This window comes from Culex quinquefasciatus, chromosome 3, assembly GCF_015732765.1.
Source record: "Culex quinquefasciatus strain JHB chromosome 3, VPISU_Cqui_1.0_pri_paternal, whole genome shotgun sequence".
NCBI classification, from domain to species: domain Eukaryota; kingdom Metazoa; phylum Arthropoda; class Insecta; order Diptera; family Culicidae; genus Culex; species Culex quinquefasciatus.
In genome coordinates this window covers 146,756,118-146,775,296 of record NC_051863.1, presented here as the reverse complement: position 1 = coordinate 146,775,296, position 19,179 = coordinate 146,756,118, and the positions used below count along the sequence as shown (strand labels likewise).

General features: G+C 37.1%; 1 protein-coding gene across 2 annotated transcripts in view; it reads left to right on the top strand.

Moving 5' to 3' along the window:
• The window catches only part of LOC6036430 (U-scoloptoxin(19)-Sm1a), a 54,003-nt gene extending 41,708 nt beyond the window's left edge, over positions 1–12,295 (top strand). The window contains exons 2-3 of one of the 2 annotated variants that reach the window (XM_038263075.1): positions 7,553–7,702; positions 11,945–12,295. In XM_038263075.1, coding sequence (XP_038119003.1) covers positions 7,553–7,702; positions 11,945–12,078 — 284 coding nt within the window. In that variant the 3' untranslated portion in view covers positions 12,079–12,295. Of the gene's footprint in view, positions 1–7,552; positions 7,703–8,425; positions 8,727–11,944 lie in introns of those variants that run through there. The other variant, XM_038263076.1, reaches the window with a different exon arrangement.
• The last annotated feature ends 6,884 nt before the right edge of the window (positions 12,296–19,179 follow it).

Below are 19,179 nucleotides of genomic sequence, written 5' to 3'. Positions count from 1 at the left end.
CGGCCGTGGCAGCATCTTGGTCGTGTTGGACTTTTGCTCCTCGACGAGCTGATCGAAACCCGGATGCGACGCCAATCTTGGATCTCCGACGGATTGATGTTTACCGAAGCACGAGACAACGTGGGTTTGTGGAGTACGAGTACGAGAAAACGTGGCTGCTTCCGTAGGTTCTACGAAAGCCACGCGGGACCACACGGGGAGGCATGGTTTCCGGCAGGATCAGATTGGAATATGTTTGTTGCCTGAAAAAATATATCATCAGTCAACAATTGGCAAGAATATATAAATTAAATTCTGATTTCAATAATAATAAAATTTCAAGACAATAAAATTTCAAATATGTATTTTTGAACTGTAAAAGAAAAACTAAATTTATGAATTCTTGCTTACTTTTACAAAAGGTCCTATGTACATAGGAAACCCATGGCGCATTGGTTGTTTTGAAAAAGTAATCAATTATAAATAAAAACATCTAAAATAATTTAATACAAAAACGTACAAAACTCAGATTATTGCAAATAGTTTTAAAATCTAAATATATTATTTTTTTTAATTGTACCAAATTTGAGAATGCTAAAAACGTTTAATGATCAAACGTTTACAAATATCAGCATTTTTATATGACCCAATCTCATCAATCAAATAATCATTAAATTCTAAAATTCTAAAATTCTAAAATTCTAAAATTCTAAAATTCTAAAATTCTAAAATTCTAAAATTCTAAAATTCTAAAATTCTAAAGTTCTAAAATTCTAAAATTCTAAAATTCTAAAATTCTAAAATTCTAAAATTCTAAAATTCTAAAATTCTAAAATTCTAAAATTCTAAAATTCTAAAATTCTAAAATTCTAAAATTTTAAAATTCATAAATCATCCAATTCCGTTCGCGTTATTTTTCAAATTCCTAATATTTTTAGAATTTTTGAATTCTTAACTCCAATTCTAAATATGACGAACGACATTTAGATTTTGGAAATATAAGAATTTTAACAATGTTAGAATTTAACAATTTAAGTATTTTAGAATTAAAGAATTCTAGTATTTGAGGTTTTTTTTTTCAATTTCTGAATTTGAATATTTTAGAATTTCAGATTTTTTAATGAGAACTTTAAAACTTAAAATTTTTATGAATTATTAAATTCTATAATTTAATAATATTAACAATTTACACAAATACATGAATTCAAAGGAATTTTTAGTTTTCAAATTCTTGCATTCTATAATTTTGAAATACTAGAATTTTAAAATTAAGAATGAAAACTTTAGAATTTCACAGTTTTAGTGTTTAAGATTGTTTAAATTCTAGTAATTTTGATTTTTCTTTAGTTTGGAATTATTGAATAATATAATCCACGTTAGATGACAATTTTGATGTTTTGAGGTTTTGAATTTAATACAATTTCACACAAACACACACTTAAAACATGACTCACCAGTTTCATCAGGTATGTGCCGCCACCTCCCGCGGAAAGTAAAACACCAAACACCAACCTTCCTCGATCGCAAACCGGTTCCTTCCCGTCCCGTCCTCCTTCTCGTCCTCCTCCACCGCCACGAAGACTGAAATACAAGACACTTTGATTCGGTCGCTCGCGCACCCCGGAACATTTCGCCACAAAAAATCACAATCTAGAACTAAACTTACCTATTATCCGTCGAAAATCGTCCAAAATCTTCGAGGCTCCTAAACCAAATCCCGAAAGGAAGGACAGCTGGATCGATTCGGTTGCAATCAAGTCCGAACAAGATCAACTGAAGAGAACTGTCAAACTGTTTGCGTCGACGAAAATCGTGACGTCGAATTGAAGGAAAATCGATGGAAAAAACAATGTCGGGCATGTCGAGTGTTTGTCGTACGTTTGTCGTCCTTTCGACCAATCGATATCGAAACGGTAAAATCAAAACCGCGCGACAGCTTGTACGACGTGCGACATTTTTCAAACAGGGAACTGACAGCAGCACTCTCAGTCGGCTTCCGGTTTTCCACCTTCTTTGAACGGGAAACGTGTGGAAAGTGGCATTTAACACGTTTTCTTTCGTTTTCTTCAGCTGGAAGAGGGAGAGAATACCCGTTGCTATACGGAAGGAAGCGATAAAATACGTCACCAAATGAATAAAAAATAGAACGTTTTTCCACCCCTAACAGCAGCTGTCCCTCGTTAGATATGAAGGGGTGATTGTGTGTATTGTATAAATTATTAAAAAAAACCTTTCGAGTTTTGCTAAAGTGCTGTAGCGATTGAAGAGTTTTGGTGAAAATCTGGCTCCAATAAAGTAAACAAATATCACTTTAAACCAAGTAACACCAGCGAATTTTGTTCGCATGTTTCCAAATCCTCAGCTAATATTCTACTTCTACTGAAGCCTCGCATCCAATTAGCAAAACGACTCGACGATGAGCATCAATTCATCTCAATATCAATGAAATGTAGGCTGCTTGGCGTAGCATCTCAAAAGACCAAACACGCACTTTGCTGTACCGAGTCGTCCTTGGTCGAGCAAGACTAGACGAAATGGAATGAACCTCCAACACCACCGGAAGAGCTTCTCAAATGAATCTTCATCCTTCGTCGGTCCGGAGAGTCAGTATCTTGCCGGCATGTTGGTGGGTCGATGTGTACGATTCAATAGACACCACGTACTACCCTCACGCACACAAAAGGTGAGGAAAAGTCTTTCATCAGGAAAAGCTCTTACGAAACAACACCTAATGAATGGATGTGATGCTCAGATATTTTAGCTTGTAGTTTGCTGGGTGACACGCCATGGAATAAGAGTGGAGGTCCACCTGAATTTTCGAAAAATGATAAAATTTCGTTATGCTCTTACATCGAAATCCTTATTATTCCGTAATTTGCCGTGGAACCCGAATTGCGTGCCAAAATCTTCCAACCCAACGATCAGGAAATTCTTCTTTAGTCCCGCAGTGGACCGGAAGGAGCAACCAATGCTACTTCTACACCTTCCGTACCGGGCACTGATTTTTGCGCGTGGAAACATTTTCGACAAAACCGCAAAGCCATCATCATCGACCTCCGTCGTTGTTGTTCCGTCGACGCGGTTGCCACTACACACCGGTCGGTCGTTGGTAGAGGCTAGGCGTAGCTTCCGTTTTGCCATTATAAGAGGCTTTGGGAAATGACGATGGGATGAAGGTACCTACACCAGACTGGAATGGCTGTAGAGTGAATGTAGGGGAGGTTGAACTTTTCAGCACTTGTTTCGAAAAGTAACACTTTTCAACATTTTTTTGATTTAAACGATTTATTGACAAAATACATGAAAATTCGACTTAAAATTTCACTCAATGGGTGTTTTTCGAAATTGCAAAAAATGTTGTATGGAACTTGTTGCAAAACTTGATTTTTTCAGCACTCGTCGTATTTATCCAACTCGGTGAACCTCGTTGGATAAATGTACGACTCGTGCTGAAAAAATCCTCTTTTTGCAACTTGTTGCATAAACTACTATTTTGCAATCATTAAGATTCACATTTAAAAACACAAAGTTTGAGTCAAGAAAGTTACAAATGTAGCGTGACGGGACAACATCGTACAATTGGATCATTTTGATTTTCATACACAAAAGTGAAGAACTCTGCTCTCCTTGTAAGTTTTTGGAAAACCCCTTTTTTACAGTTGTTTCTAAAATGAAAAACGAATTTCGTCAAATTTTGTTGATTTGACAGGTACTTCTTTTTGTGACGGGACAACGCAGATATTTTGCAAAAGAGGGTTTTGCTCGCGTTGTCCCGTCACGAAATGAAGCAATTGTGAAAATCTCTACTGATTAGTCAACTTTAACTAATTTGGGGTCGCTGAGCTCGGATATGACTCCTAGAATACTTCAAAGTATTCAGGGAATGTGCAATCCAAAATGGCGGCCAATATGGCGGTGCTAGAATATTCGATATTTTATAAAGAAATGTAACCGGCAATGAACAGGTATAATTTAACAAAGGGTTGCTGAACTCGAATATGAGCTCTAGAATATTCCAAAATACTCAGGGATGTGCAATCCAAGATGGCGGCCAATATGGCGATGCTAGAAAATTTGATTTTTTTTTTCAGATGTGTAACAGGCAATCAATGGGTCAAATTCAACTAATTTGGGGTCGCTGAACTTGAATATGTGCCATAGAATACTCTAAAGTACTCAGGGAATGTGCAATCCAAGATGGCGGCCAATATGGTGAAGCTAGAAAATTTGATTTTTTTTTGTTCAGGGTTGTAACAGGAAATCAACGAGTCAAATTTAACTAACTTGGAGTCGCTGAACTCGAATATGAGCCATATAATACTCCAAAGTACTCAGGGAATGTGCAATCCAAGATGGCGAAGCTAGAAAATTGAATTGCATTCCCTGAGTACTTATTTATTTAGTTGTCACCGTATTTGGCATTATGCCGCACAGACTGTTCTAAGGACTTTAGAATATTCTAAGGATTATATTCGAGTTCAGCATCCCCAAATTAATTAAATTTGACCTGTTGACTGCCTGTTACATTTCTGTATAAAAATTTCCAATATTCTAGGTTCGCCATCTTGGCCGCCATCTTGGATTGCACATTCTCTGAGTACTTTGGAGTATTATATGGCTCATATTCGAGTTCAGCGACCCCAGATTAGTTAAATTTGACTAGTTGATTGAACTTAAAAATCCTTTTATGGTGTTTTTTTCCATTCTGCCGCCATATTAGACGCCACCTTGAATATCTCGCTTCCCTTTGAGAAGGAAAATCAACAGGCAAATTTGGATTCTGGAGGGACGATTTAGTCAAGATCTAATCTAATCTAATCTAATCTAATCTAATCGAACACAAGCGCAGCCAGTCCGAAGAAAGCATCCGGGAAGAACTTATGGTTAGATTACGCCTCAAGTTCTTTCTTGTCATTATTAATGATTGCAGTACTTTCGAGAACCCCCGAAATGTATTACACTCACTAAAGCGGCCCGGCCTACTGCGTTGCATTAACCGCAAGAGACAGATTCTATGAACGGAACCCACATTTCATGGAATCATCAGGGGAAGAAGAAGAAGTGAGGACATACCGTACCAACCACTTCCAGTTATTTATAGAATATGGTGTGTAGTGTGTGTAGGGGAATCGTTGGGGAAGGGATTGTTGTATTGTATAGTAAATGACCTTGTGACATTATTTCACCACTACGGATTAATTCACTCAAGTGGTGTCAACCCCTCGGTGGCTGAGTGGCTAGAGCATCTGACTACCAATCCAAAGGTGTGAGTTTGAATCCCACCTGATTCCATGCGTTTTTTGTTCATATTCAAAGTTCAATTATAGTCGAATAATTTCAAGGAGACCGGTCGGGAATCGAACCCGGAACCTTCCGCTTATGAGTCATTAATGGCTACGGCAAATATGGTAGCCATTAAGCCACGGGCCGGTCTGGAGGAGGGTCGGTTTAGTCAAGATCGATCAAAAACTGGCCTGTTACACGATTTGCTTCTAGACACGAGAAATGAGCATCTTTTTTTGAATTCGTTCCTTGACCAAAAAACTGGCGTGACGGGACAACGCAAACTTGCGTCAGCCGTAACTCTGGATCCTTTTGGCCAATTTTCGATTTCTAATAAGCATTTTAAAGGGTTTTTTGAGTACGAAAAGAATCCAAAATATGATGCAAAACCGATTTCACGAACTATTGCAAATTAAACTATTGTCATTTTTCGTGACGGGACAACGCTTCCATTTACCCCCTTTTCAAATGTCCTGTATAATTTTATACCTACAGAATCTGCTTCTGTCAATAAGAGGGCTTATAAAAGAGTCATTTTACTATAAAATACCGTTTAGATTGATTAAATATCTGCATTCCTTCCATTAATTTGAGCTATTATTTAAAACAGTTGGGAAAATTAAAAATTCCCAGCGTTTTTACATTTTACAACATCTGCTCACATATATGTTTAGAATAGGAACTTTGGTGTGGAAATATGTTTTTTGTGTGGTTCAAATAGTGGGAAAACATGGAAAATTATCAGAACCATCCAAAGTTCAACTTGAAAAAATTACTGCTTGGTAAACAAGTGCTAAGAATCGGTCATAAAAACTTTGGGAAAAAACCATTCAGTTCAGTCAAACTAGTTTTGAAAAATTCAAAATGCACGTGATTCTGGAGAACCCAAAGTTCATGCTTCCTCTCAAGTTGAGTCTGCGTAGAAATTTTGTTGGCCGGTGTTATATAACGAAAAATCAAAGCAATCTATTTGAAGGGACAAATTTATTGACAGCTGGAGCAATATTGATATAGAGAAGATCGACAACCAGAGAGTCCACTGTACATGAATAGCAAACTGAATAGCTTCGTGGATAGTTAAAACATTACTTTACTTCTTATTTTAGTAGACACAGGATTAAAATAGATTGCTCAAAATTTCACTAATTTTCAAATCATTTAAATTGTTACTAGAAGTTCAAAGAAATTTTTCTTTAGATTTTTTATGCAAAATTTTGAAAGAATGTCAACAAAATCTCATCATTCCCTACGGCTTTGCACAAGTACTAGCAATAGTGGAAAGCCTGAAAGAGATGATGGTGGCGATGCGAAAGCTTTTTACACTCTGTCAACAAAGGCAAATATTTGTTTGGAAGCGGTGGGGATATTTTTAGCGTGGCGAAAAAAAGAAGCGTAAACTTGTCGCTCCTCGTCCTCGCATTAACGGAAATCGGTGGCGGCTTGTTTCGAAATTGCTCGACGCGATGGACCGATGATGATGGCACCGTCAGATCAGATGGGAGATGAGATTGAACCTTGGCGAAAGAGACACAATTATCCGACCGTAGTGGCGGAAGCTGCCAATCGGGCTTTAAAGTGCCGTAGAATGGCTCTATAATGGAATGTTTACGCAATTAAGTTTAGTGCTTTCATCTCATCACGTGAAACCATCATCTCACCACCCCGTGGCTGATTGATGACCAGGCAGGTTAGGTGTTGTCACTTTTGACGGTTGGAAATTTGTTTTTGGAAATTGTTGATGATGGTGCCACCCAAGTAACATTTTTTTCCAGGCGTTCTACAAGAGCTCTTCAAGATAGCTACAGCATAGCAGTTTGGACCGCGGTAGGATAAAATTTTCTTCAAAACTTCTTCAGGAGTTTGGAAGAGTACTTGAAGAGAGTTTTATCCTACCACGGTCCAAACTGCTATGCTGTAGCTATCTTGAAGAGCTCTTGTAGAACTCCTGGAAAAAATGTTACTTGGGGCAGTTGTGTTTTTGATAAAAGTACTCAAGGTTTACATTCTTTTCGCCAAATTTCAAAATCTTTTTATATTGTAATTTATTTTATTATTTTCCAAACTTTGTTTGAAAATTTCCTTCTCTTAAGCTAAACATATAACCAACGCTCATTAAAAGCAAATGCCCAAATCCTCTCGATCCTAGACAATTGATTCGATGGCTCGTTGAACTATTAATACCACTTATTGTTGCCCTCATGCGATAAATCAAGCGTGCTTTTGGACTTATTGATCTTAATTATTTTTTTCTTTTCCCATTTCTTTTCATCGATACCTACTCGTGTTCTAGCATATCTGGGTGTGAATGTGTACAAGACGGAGTGGCCCTGCGCCCGGCAGGGCGGCCTCTGCGTCCACCGGGCCGACTGCAAATCGCCCACCACCAAAAGTGGCCTCTGCCCGGAAAGTGCCCATCGGGGCGTCGAGTGCTGTTACGAAGGTTAATGCCTCCCTTTGAGCATGATTCAAGTGTTTTAACCTTTACTATTTTGCATGAATTGATTGGTTGACAAATTAATTATTTAATATTGGAAAATTCATTGAAAATAACCCTCATTACAAATACATCAAAGCTCATTATAAATTTAATGATAAATTAAAATCATCAAAAAATTGACGATTTCTCATCACTAATTGTGGATTCACATTCTTACATTTTAATTTTTGTAACACTAATTAAAAACAAAGCAAAGCATAAACTTTTTTTGAAAATTTCACCATCACCATAACCTCAGCACCAAAAAGTTGTAACACGGAGCAAGTTTTTCAAATTAATGTCGACTTTGTTGGGTTTGTTCAGAGGGTGGTGGTGGTGGCTGCGTTGTTGGTGATGATGATGGCCTGATGCTGTCAGGCTCAATTGAACAGCAACGGTCCCATGGAAACCATTCCTGGGGCGGGCTCAGAACTTTGTCATAGACTTTGTGGCAACGCGTGACGGACGGGCCAGGGTTGGAAATCACATGACCGGGGAGACTTGCGGGGAACTGAAATAAAAAGGAAAATTCCAGAAATGTTTCAAAATTGGACTAATTTTTACATGCAACATCAATCGGCAGAGAAACAATTGGAGAGCATGCCCCAAATTTGAACGTTTGTATCAATAACAAAACTGTTTAATTTAGTATAATTACTGAACTATTCTTGAAACTTTCACTTTTAGTGCGACCGGCAAAAGATCTGCGATGTCGGCAGTATCTCGGACAGTGCGTAGACTGGTGCTACCCGATGCTTCAAATGCCAGCAAAGGATTGCGAAACAGGATCTGTTTGTTGTGTTCTCAATCTGCATTGAGTTGATGGGGTTTTTGAGTAAATTATGGTATATGGTGGCTGTAGAAGCTCGCAAATATGGTACAAATTATCGTAAGTTGGGGTGGTGTCGTCTTAAGAGTTGGGCAAAATATTTATTGGATGTTTAGAAATCATGTTAATTGAAGAAAATAAACGCTTTGTATATCAGAATACTATTATTCATTGGTGACATATTTAGTTTCCTTTCCATGTTTTTGTTGAAATCACTAGTTCTGCGTTTTTTTATTTATTGAGACATTTTTTGTGAATATAACGCTACTGCTAATATGTTTTAAAGTTAATTTCGGTGCCCTTCAAAATCTGCAAAAATCGATGACAAATATATAAACAAATTAAAAAAATCAGGTGATAAGAAGTCCAACTGAATAGAATACTATAAAAGTAGAATTGGTCTTTGTTGATTATCATATTTAGCGTGTTTGAAATCATTTATGAATATTTCGATTTATTGTGAAATTCCAATGAGTAATTCACTACGTTTCGTATTTTGACTCTTCTTTTCATTTTTTATAATTAGAAGCCATTTAGCATAATTTGTTTTTCCATGAAAGGCTTCATTAAATTTTGCTGGTCATACAAAATGGTCATGTGAATAATTGAAAATCAGAATTTTGAGAAAAATAAAAGCTATTTATGCAAAATGGCTTTTTTGACATAGAGAATACATGAACAAAAAAAAAATGCAGATTTTAGAGAATCACTCAGAAGGATTTTTTAGCGGGAGTTAAACAGAGGTCGTACATGTATCCAAAATTATTGGAAGTTGGGTGTAGTCTCAAAAGTTGGGCTTGAATTATGCAAAGTCAAAAATATCAACACTATTTATTTGGTGACGTTAGAGTAAGCTACTTCATAACATTGAAATGACAGGAAAAGTAAGTACCGTAAACTGGGGTGAGATTGATAGCCCGGGGTGACATTGATATAAATTTGATTTGGTCACTAATTTGGATACATCCAATATAACAGTCACATTTTTGCATCTATGTTCGATAATAAGGTAGCCCTTAGTGCATATATACTCAAAATTTTCAAAAATGTTGAGCTATGAATTTGACGGGCATTTGAAAAACCTATCATAGTCACCCCGGGCTATCAATGTCACCCCAGTTTACGGTACCATCAACTAGGGCGAATTGGGACTACATTCTGAGACCGCAGATTCTGGAGCATTGAATAGCTTTAAATTTGGAAATTGTAATTCTAATTCAGCTGATCTGTAACCGTTTTCAACCAAAATCAATCAAAAATATCAAATATTAATGCAAAAACAACACCTTGCTGAGATTTTTATCTATTTAGAGCACAGAGGCATCGATTTGTGAAATCATCTGCACTTTTATAAAAAAAGTATTTTCAAGTCTAATTTTTTATAAAGGCTGTATATTTAATATAAGGCCTTTATTTCAAAATAATTGAATTTGATTTTCTGTAATTTTTTTATATATTTACATAAATTCCAAAGAAGAAACTTTTGAAAACAATTAGAAGTGCAAAGCAAATAATTTTTGAAAGTATTTTTTTTTGCCAAAAAACGATTAATACGTCAAATAAACAAAAAATCATGTTTCCATCGTTCAAATTCGTAGGATCCCTTCAATTAGAAATGTTACGGTTATTAGCAAAAAAAAATCAATATTTTTGTCTGAGATAACCGCACGTCAACTAAATTTATTTTTGAGTGCAGCCATGGCTTTATCTCTAAAACGATCATACTAAATTCCAATCCTCGGGTTTCAAAAGGTCCTAAGCGCCATTTGAAAACAATGCTGCTTTTCGATCAATTCTCGTTTTATTTATGAATTAACAACATCAAAAATGCATAATATTGTTGATCTGCACGTCCTCTAAATGCTCTTTACTAAAAAACAATGAAAATTGCTTATTTCTTTTCAAAACTTAGCCTATACTTTTTCTATGTTTTTCTTTAAAATTATTTCTCCTGATCGATACCAAACTTTGCCAAAGACACACAATTAATTGGAAGATTAATTTCCAAGCAGTAAAAATTGTATGGATGAGCCAATGATGAGAATTGCATAGTCATTGGCAGCGATGGAATAATCATCATCAAAAGAAAATCATTGGACGTTCATCAAGAGAAAAATCCGAAGGGAGCATGGCTCTTCTCTCTCACGCACGATAGGTCGTTAAAAGGAATCTAAAAAAATCATCATCTTGATTATTCGGCGGAACACCTTTTCATTACTACACTTGCAACTTGCAAGTGTAACGCCACACATCGAAATATGACCTGTTACATTTTGTAGATGGGCAATGTGTGTAAACATAGTGAAATAAATATTTTTAAGTGGTGCTGACATGGAAATTCACAAAAAATCATCAACAGATTGATTTTCTTGGAGAAGTTCGGAAGCGATTTAATTTTCCGTGATTTGCCTCCTCTCTCTTTCTCGGGTGAAGAAAGTTCGCAAGCGAAATTGATTTTTTTGCGATTATCCCATCCCTGGTCATTGGTTTCGTCATGCTTGCTATTTTATTTTATTGTATTTTATTTATAAGATAACTGTATAGTTTGTATAATTTGTAAAAAAGAAAAGATGCCATCCCCAAGTTAATATAATAAAAAAAGTGCAAGAAGGTTGCAAATTCAGAAACCAAATGGAATAAATAATGCCTTCTTTGCTGAGGGCCTCGTGGCGTGGTGGTTAGTGGCTTCGGCTGCCGATCCCTAAGTTGCTGTGGGGCGCTGGTTCGATTCCCGCCTTATCCTCCTGGCATTCTATCGGATGGGGCAGTAAAACGTCGGTCCATTTGCGTAAAAGAGGTTTCGGGTGACTCACCACACATAACCTTCGGACGCCTAGAAATAAGCAGAAACTTGCAACAGAGCCCACAAAAGACCCGGGGGTCGTTAAAATGGATTGCTTTGCTTTGCTTTTTGCTGAGTTCTATCAATTTATTTACAAATGTATATTTAAATTTTTAAATATCGTCTTGACTGAATTACTTAAAAGGTAAGATTGATTTCATCAAATCTTCAAATCAGTTATTTATCCACACATCTCACAAGAAATTGATCATTATTTATACTTAGGAATCCTGGAAGAGATATGTCGATGCACTCATTTAAAACAAGACCATTCGATTGGTTGGGAGCCAACCAATAGACATCCTCATTTAACCTCATTTAGGGTTATTTCTCACCGGTAGATGTCACTTTCCCAACCAACCAGGGTTCCGACCCTGGACCTAGATATCTCTGCAATCCGGCCACTAAATTTTGACAAGTATTTCGAGGCACTCACAAATCGTTGACAGATCTCTTTCTGGATATCTATTTATACTAAACTATCATATCAAAACCCCAAAACTAACTGAAAACATTCCTCCCTCCCCCCTCGCAGTGATGCCATCGCAGCTTTCGCTGCCGTGCAACGAGTACCAGGGCGAATGCATGAAGCACTGTAACGCGCTCGGGCTGCGACGTCCGGCCAACGACTGCCAGGAGGGCGAACATTGCTGCGTGTTGACGCTCTAGAAGCTGAAGCTGAAAAGTCCACCGCCGTCGCCACTTTATTGGATTTACGCGCCACGTTCCCAGCAGCAGCAGCAGCAGCGTACTTATCAAAATCACATTGGACACGTGGATGCTTGGCTATAACATTGGACACTTTGCGAAATAAAAACGATCCACGTGGATTTGAATTATGGTGGCACGAGCTTGACACACCTTTTCAGGGACAGTATTTCAAAAATGGATTAGTTTATTTTAAGTTGAAAGAAATCATTACTTTTATAATGTGACATTTTCAAACATTAGTCCAGGCTTGAAAAGAACGGTTTTTGGATGTTTCTAGAGCAGTCACTCGAATATTTCATTCTGGGATTTTCTGTCTGGGGGTTGACGGCGCGGGAAGAGAATAGCGGATCAGTGCTTTTTGGCGAGAAAGTTGGGTTTAAATGTGAAATACATACGTACAATGTACATACGAGGGGATGTGAATAATTTATTGCCCCGCTACCTTGGTGGACACATTAAATGTAGCAGGCAATGCAATTTTAGACGGAGCAGAAATGTAATCATTTAAAGTTGTGGAGAGCTTTAAGTCGAGATTACGGCACGTGCTTTATTGTCTATATAACATCTATTAAGGGAGTATTTTTTTTGTTTTATTCAATAATCAATAAACTGCAGTAGCTTTTCTGCTTCCATTTCGAAAAGATTTTGAACCTTTTTTCTTACTCCAAAAAACTTCCTTGAAAAATTTGGCACCGGTTTCTACCTGAAGCCTATAATTTATGTCCACCTAGGTGCAGTCGAAATCATATTTTATGAACGTGATCCCACAATTTGAATAATTGGACTCCCCAATCTGCCCCCGGCCCGGGAGTGGCGGGTCCGCATTGGGTCCTCCCGGGGGCAAATTTTGTTGACGTGGATGTTTCTCGCCCGGACACCTTTCACCCTGGCAGCAACAGCAGCACCTGCCAGAAAAGGTTCTCTAGCCGTCGTCGCCATTGACGTTGAAGCACCGGTTTCCCGATCCAATCGAGGCACGTTCCGGAAGCCCGTTATTAGATTGGATTTTTTTTTTCGATGCTCTGTATTGCTGCTCCAGTTCGTATGCAATAAAAGTTCGACACATCTGGTCAATGCAGGTGTATTTAGCACGGGGAGGTGAGTGGGAGGAGGGGAAGTATCCCTCCCAAATGATTCGCATAATTTTAATTAATGGGATGTGATCGGCTTTGGTGCACACGTTCGCCGCAAATTATTCGTTTTTATGGCTTGTTGAGAGGTGATTTTACGCTAGAATGATATAATAAAAATTCTGATTAATTTGAAATGCTAAGTAGGCTCAAACATTAAAAAGATATTTATCTTATGTATGCTTTTGAAATTATGAATTTGAAAGCATTCAAGATGCATACCAAACAGAACAAACTGCACGTTTTTATTTTCCAGAACTCTCCAACCAGAAATATTTTCATCTTTAATAGTTAATTTATGCATTTTTTAAACGAAATCATAACGTTAAAAAATCGATACCAAAGCAAAATTTGGCTAGATAAATAATACAAGATAAATATAAGGGACTGTAATATCCCAGTAAGCGTGTAAAGTCCAATAATTTTGATGAAAATTGCTATTTATTTTTCAAAAATGCACATATCTCAGCTTATATTAAACACCCAAAATTCAGAGTCGCAGAATTGTTCCCGCAAAGTTTATTGAGGACTCAGTGTCAAAATCGAAAGAATAATGCTACCAACTCATACTTTCATAACAAATCTCCAACAAGTGTCATACACAGAAAAAAAATCATGGTAATATTACATCTGGGAAGGGGTACATCTTTTATGTTAGAAAAAAGATGTTATTTTACCTCTAGAAATGTGTAATTTTACCACTTTTCTGGTGCAATGCCACTTTTTCAGCAAAAAAAAAAAAATTACATCATAAAAGAGTTAATATTCAACCTTCCAAAATTACAGCTTCCTAATTTTTTGAACTTTTTTTTTTGCCAGTGAACCTCGTGGGAATAATTTTTTCGCCGATCTCGAGCTGAGTTCTATGTGTCCGTGAATGGTACCACTATTCTCTCGATTCGAGGCCATTATTCTCTTGGGCGAGCGCTGCCCAGTTTTGAGTAATCAAAAACTATTATTGAATCAGAGAATTTGTTCTGCAATCTTGTTTCTACAATCTTATTGCAAATTTTTTTTGATAATCTCAAATAGATCATAGCCTTTTTATGGGAGGTATTCTAAGTTCAGCTTTTTTTATTATAAATTTTTATTCGAGTTTTCTGTTAATTTTTTGCCATCAAAAATTTTCTTTTTGCAATTCTTTCCTGAAGCTTCTTACTTCTCTACCAAAAATAACCAAAAATAATAGGATCGAAAGTAAAACTATAGACCAATTCTCAACGAAATCGGTCTTTTTTTTAGAATTTTAATTTTTGTATTTTTTAATCCGACTGAAACTTTTTTGGTGCCTTCGGTATGCCCATAGAAGCCATTTTGCATCATTAGTTTGTCCATATAATTTTCCATACAAATTTGGCCGCTGTCCATACAAAAATGATGTATGAAAATTAATAACATTGAAGATGTGGCAACCCTGTTTCAAGTAATGATCACTTTAGTGATATTCATGTACTTTTTTGAAGCTGGATTTCACTTAAATCTATTTAAACTATGTCCAGATCCATTATCCAACCCACCGTTGATTAGGTAATCGAAAGACCTTAACTAGTACAAAACATTGAAGATCTGGCTACCCTGTCTCAAGATATGATCACTTAAATGATGTTTATGTACTTTTTGTAGCAAAATCTCACTTGAATGTCTTTAAACTATGTCCGGATTCATCATCCCTGTAACCCTGTTTAAAGTGTTGACCTCTTTAGTGGTACTTGTATACTTTTTTATTGCGGATTTTAAGAAAAACTAGATGAAATTTTTGTCTAATCCCATCGAATCACCGTTTTTTGGTAAGAGACCATCCATAAACTACGTGGACACTTTTTGAAAACACAGACGCCCTACCTCCCCCCTCCACAGTGGTCGGAAACGCAAAATTAGCAGGAATAATTTATTTCCGCTTCAGAGATGCATTTTCGAGCTTCGGCGTCCAAAAATGAAATGAGCATGAGCATGAGCATGAGAGATCACCCATGGTTGCCCCTCCGTTGCTGAACAGAACCGTAATATCCTTTCAGCACTACTGATTATAGGCTTCGACGATCTAGTTGTGTTTCCCTTATCAACAGCATGTATGAATGCGCTGAAAAGATAAAACACCATGATTGCTAAAGCTAGATCAGTTGCGAATAGGTAACAGTCATTGGCCACCAATGGCGCCCGCCATGTCAGTTTGTAGATCTCGATTTTAAGGGACGGGAATGTTAGTTAGCGCAGGTTGCTACTAGGGCAGCTGATTTACTCTGTGCTTACACCCCACAAGCACCAGGAACCTGAAAATTTGTTAGTAGGGTAGGGTATTTGGTCAGGATTCACCACAGAAGATGATGATGCGACCCAAAATCAAAATGTTTGTTGAAAGGTATTATGTATTATTCTCAAGGCAAGCAATCGGATGCTGCGGATGGGACAATTCCCGTTTATCTGTTGTTAAATTTTAAATGAAATGGTTTAGTCTTAGACAGCCGGCTGTGGAAAGATAGAACCAAAATCATTTGAATTTAATGAATGAAGGATTGAACAGTGCAATTTTTAACTTGAGATGATTGTACTATTGAATGATTGATGTTTAGTAATGTACTGATTAACGTTGTGAACGACGAGTTACAATGTTTATCGAGCTGAAATGGTATGATAGGGTTTTGTTATTGTTGCACACCGACGACGGACGCGAAAAATTTTGCGACCCGACGAAAATGCATCGCAAATCGAACTGGCTAACTATCATCGGGACAGCCAAAGCCAGCCGCACCTTTACACACACACGAACGCGAAAAAAAAACGAAAAACACTTCGACGGACGCGAATTTTTTTTTTCGACCCGACGAAAAGGCATCGCAAATCGAACTCAGCTTCGGCGTCCAAAAATGAAATGTTTAAAAATTAAATTCTACATCATTGGGTCAAAACGATATTAGGGTGGTCCAACAATTTCTAATATTTTCAAAAACTATCTTCGCTTCTAGATGAGATAGAGGTATAATTTCTTCGACAGTATTGTAGTACTAGCCATTTCAAACAACTTTGTCCAAGACACAAAATCTCTATCTCTTAATCTGATCATTCTACAGAATTTTATATGAAAAGCAGTAGGGTGGCCCATCAAAAAAGTGTTTTTATTGAGTATCTTTTTTGTATTATTTTTGGCAATTTTGGTGTCTTGGGGACATATTTAGAGCATAAAAATACGCGTCTTTTGAAATGTCAACAAAGTCGCTAGGTCATTTTGGTAAAAAGTTACAGCGTTTTTAAAGTTTTTAATAAGCTTTTTCAAATGTTTGTATCTTTTCGAGGGAGACACAAAAAAATACGCTCCGCGGTGCATCTGAAAGCTTAAAACTTCTTCTATAATATGAATAAAACATCTCAAAAGGGTTTTTCTTAAACCCAAGTTATAGTGATTTAAAAATGGTCATTTTATGAGATTTTGTACAATGCTCTATGAGAAAATTTACATGAATATCGCATTAATCAGTATCAAAACAGCTCTTAGTGAGCTCAAATCGACGTCGTCGTGCTATCTTGTCGCACCCGCCATTTTGACGTTCCGAGAAAAACGCGTTTTAATGTTTGACCTTGAATATTCAAAAACGAGAGCACGCAATGTAAACAATAACAAACACGTTTTGTTTGGCTCACCATTCTGTGCATTGTCCCAAAGTTTGGTTGAAGTTGGTTGCTGGAGTCCCGAGTTATAATTACAAATGTTTACGGTAGTCTAGCTTGTACGTGCGACAAACGCATCCTGACTTTCCTGACCTGAAATCCCTTGGGCCTTTTGTCGCACTTACATCAATTTTCATGGAGTGAAAAGATAGCACGACAAGATTGAAACTACTTTCATATGTAAAGTGACAAAAATGCACGGAGTTTTTTCGGTTTTTGTTGAATATCTCAGGATTGAAATCGAATTTTGGGGATCTGTGACGGTCAAAAGGTGAGGCATTGTGAGCTGCACAAAATGGCGTTCTTAACTCAATTTGGCCCAAAATGCACGTACGACAAGTTAGCACGATGGCGACGAAATGCAGGTAAAATTGATTTGTGGACAAACGTGGTCGAACCTGGTTTTTATGGCAACTAGGATGGTTCTTAGATGACCTACGGTGGTTCATATTCGTTCACACTTAGAAGATATGATTTTTTTAAATTCGCATACAAAGAAAAATAAAAAAACATTTAAAATTTAAATACATAAACTGTTTTAAATAGTAGAGCAGCTGAGGGTATGATATCTGATTAGGGTGGCTCAAATTGATTAGAAGATAAAAAGACACTAAGGGCCCTCGTGGACAATTTACATACAATAAAAATATTTTTTTTATATGGAGCGTGAACAATCGCTTCTCCCATCTGATGTGCTTACGTGTTTAATGGATGGTTCCTTAGAGTGAGGAAGGAACCAACCATAAGGTGGATTAAGTTAGATTTTTCTGAATTTTATCGGATAAGTCCCTCTAATTTTGGAATCCTGCCAGACACTCTTATTTAAGATAAATTCAACATTGTAAATTGTCATAATAAATTATTGACAGAAATAAAAAAAGATTAGTTTAATTAGTACAATTTTTAAAATAAAAATTATTTAATGTGCTCTAGAATAACTTCAATTACCCATTAATTACTTTATTTAAAATAAATTTCGATGTAGGTAATCAATGAATTACAGCCTAAAATTAAAGAGATTTATTATTATTTGCCAGCCTAAGGCCTTGGTGGAAACTCTTGCTGAAAACTTATGAAATAGATGCTTATAAGTTAAAATCAAAATAATTCAATTAATGTTATTTGTAACCCGTTACAACGCATGTTTTTTAAGTTCTCATCGTATTTATTCAACTCGGTGAACCTTGTTGGAGAACATGTTATTTGGAGTCTTTTATCGCGCATTGTTGAGACATTTGATGAATGTCGGAAAACATCTCTTTCACCGAGAAAAATATTGTAGATTTTTTTAATTTTAATCCTTAAATTGAGTAACCTAATCAGTTTTTTTTGGGAAACTATGAAACAATGCAGATGTACCAATGTATTTTCAAAATTGCAAAAAAAAAATCAGATCCCTATGCCTACAAACTTCTCAATTTGTATTGCACAGAACTCCTAAGCGTTTGGCTGCTTAATATTCGATATGCTGATGCAACTAGCGACCTCAAAAGTGGCACTTGACTTTCGGCGTGTCCAGAATAAATTTGCCACGTTTCAGGCTCATATGAGTGAGAGCCTGCGAATGATCGAAAGCTCACGGAATTTCCTCCGGTTCGCAGGCTACTGCAACTGCATCCGATACGTGCGGTCTCCAGGTTCCACCTCTAAGTGGCACTAGGTAGGCGTACTGCCAAACGCATCGACGGAATCGACCAACTCCGCGCAAGGATATCAAGTTTCGATTGCCATTCACGCCTGCGATGCTGAACCTAGTACAGAGTCGATAAGGCAAAGCTATGGTATCCTTCCGGGGGAATGGGTAGAGCCACTACAGCAGATCGACGCTCTGTATATTGATGCAAATTTTAATGGAACTGAACGAACGTGATTTAAATTTAGCAATCTCGCAGCATCAGATATAGAATATTAATTATAGGATTCGAAGGCAAGTGGGGGAACGTTCTGTTATCTGGTATTCTGGAAGTTGGTTCCAATCATGGGAAATAGTGGTTCGAGTTGGCAACACTGCCGAGCCACCCATCGAAATGGGAACTGATGGTTAAAATCCCTCTAAATTGAACCCTAAAATGGTCGTCATCGCGTGCTGCAGAAAAGGATTCAATTGAATCGAATCACCTCAACCCGTAGACAGTTCTGCAGAAGGGAAAAGGGTGTAGGACGAAATGTTCTCTTTATTGCTAGAAAAATCACGTTACGGGCGTTCGTCGGGAATACCGATGACTTTCTCGTCACTATCACAACTGGCTAGTCGTGCTGCTGTGAT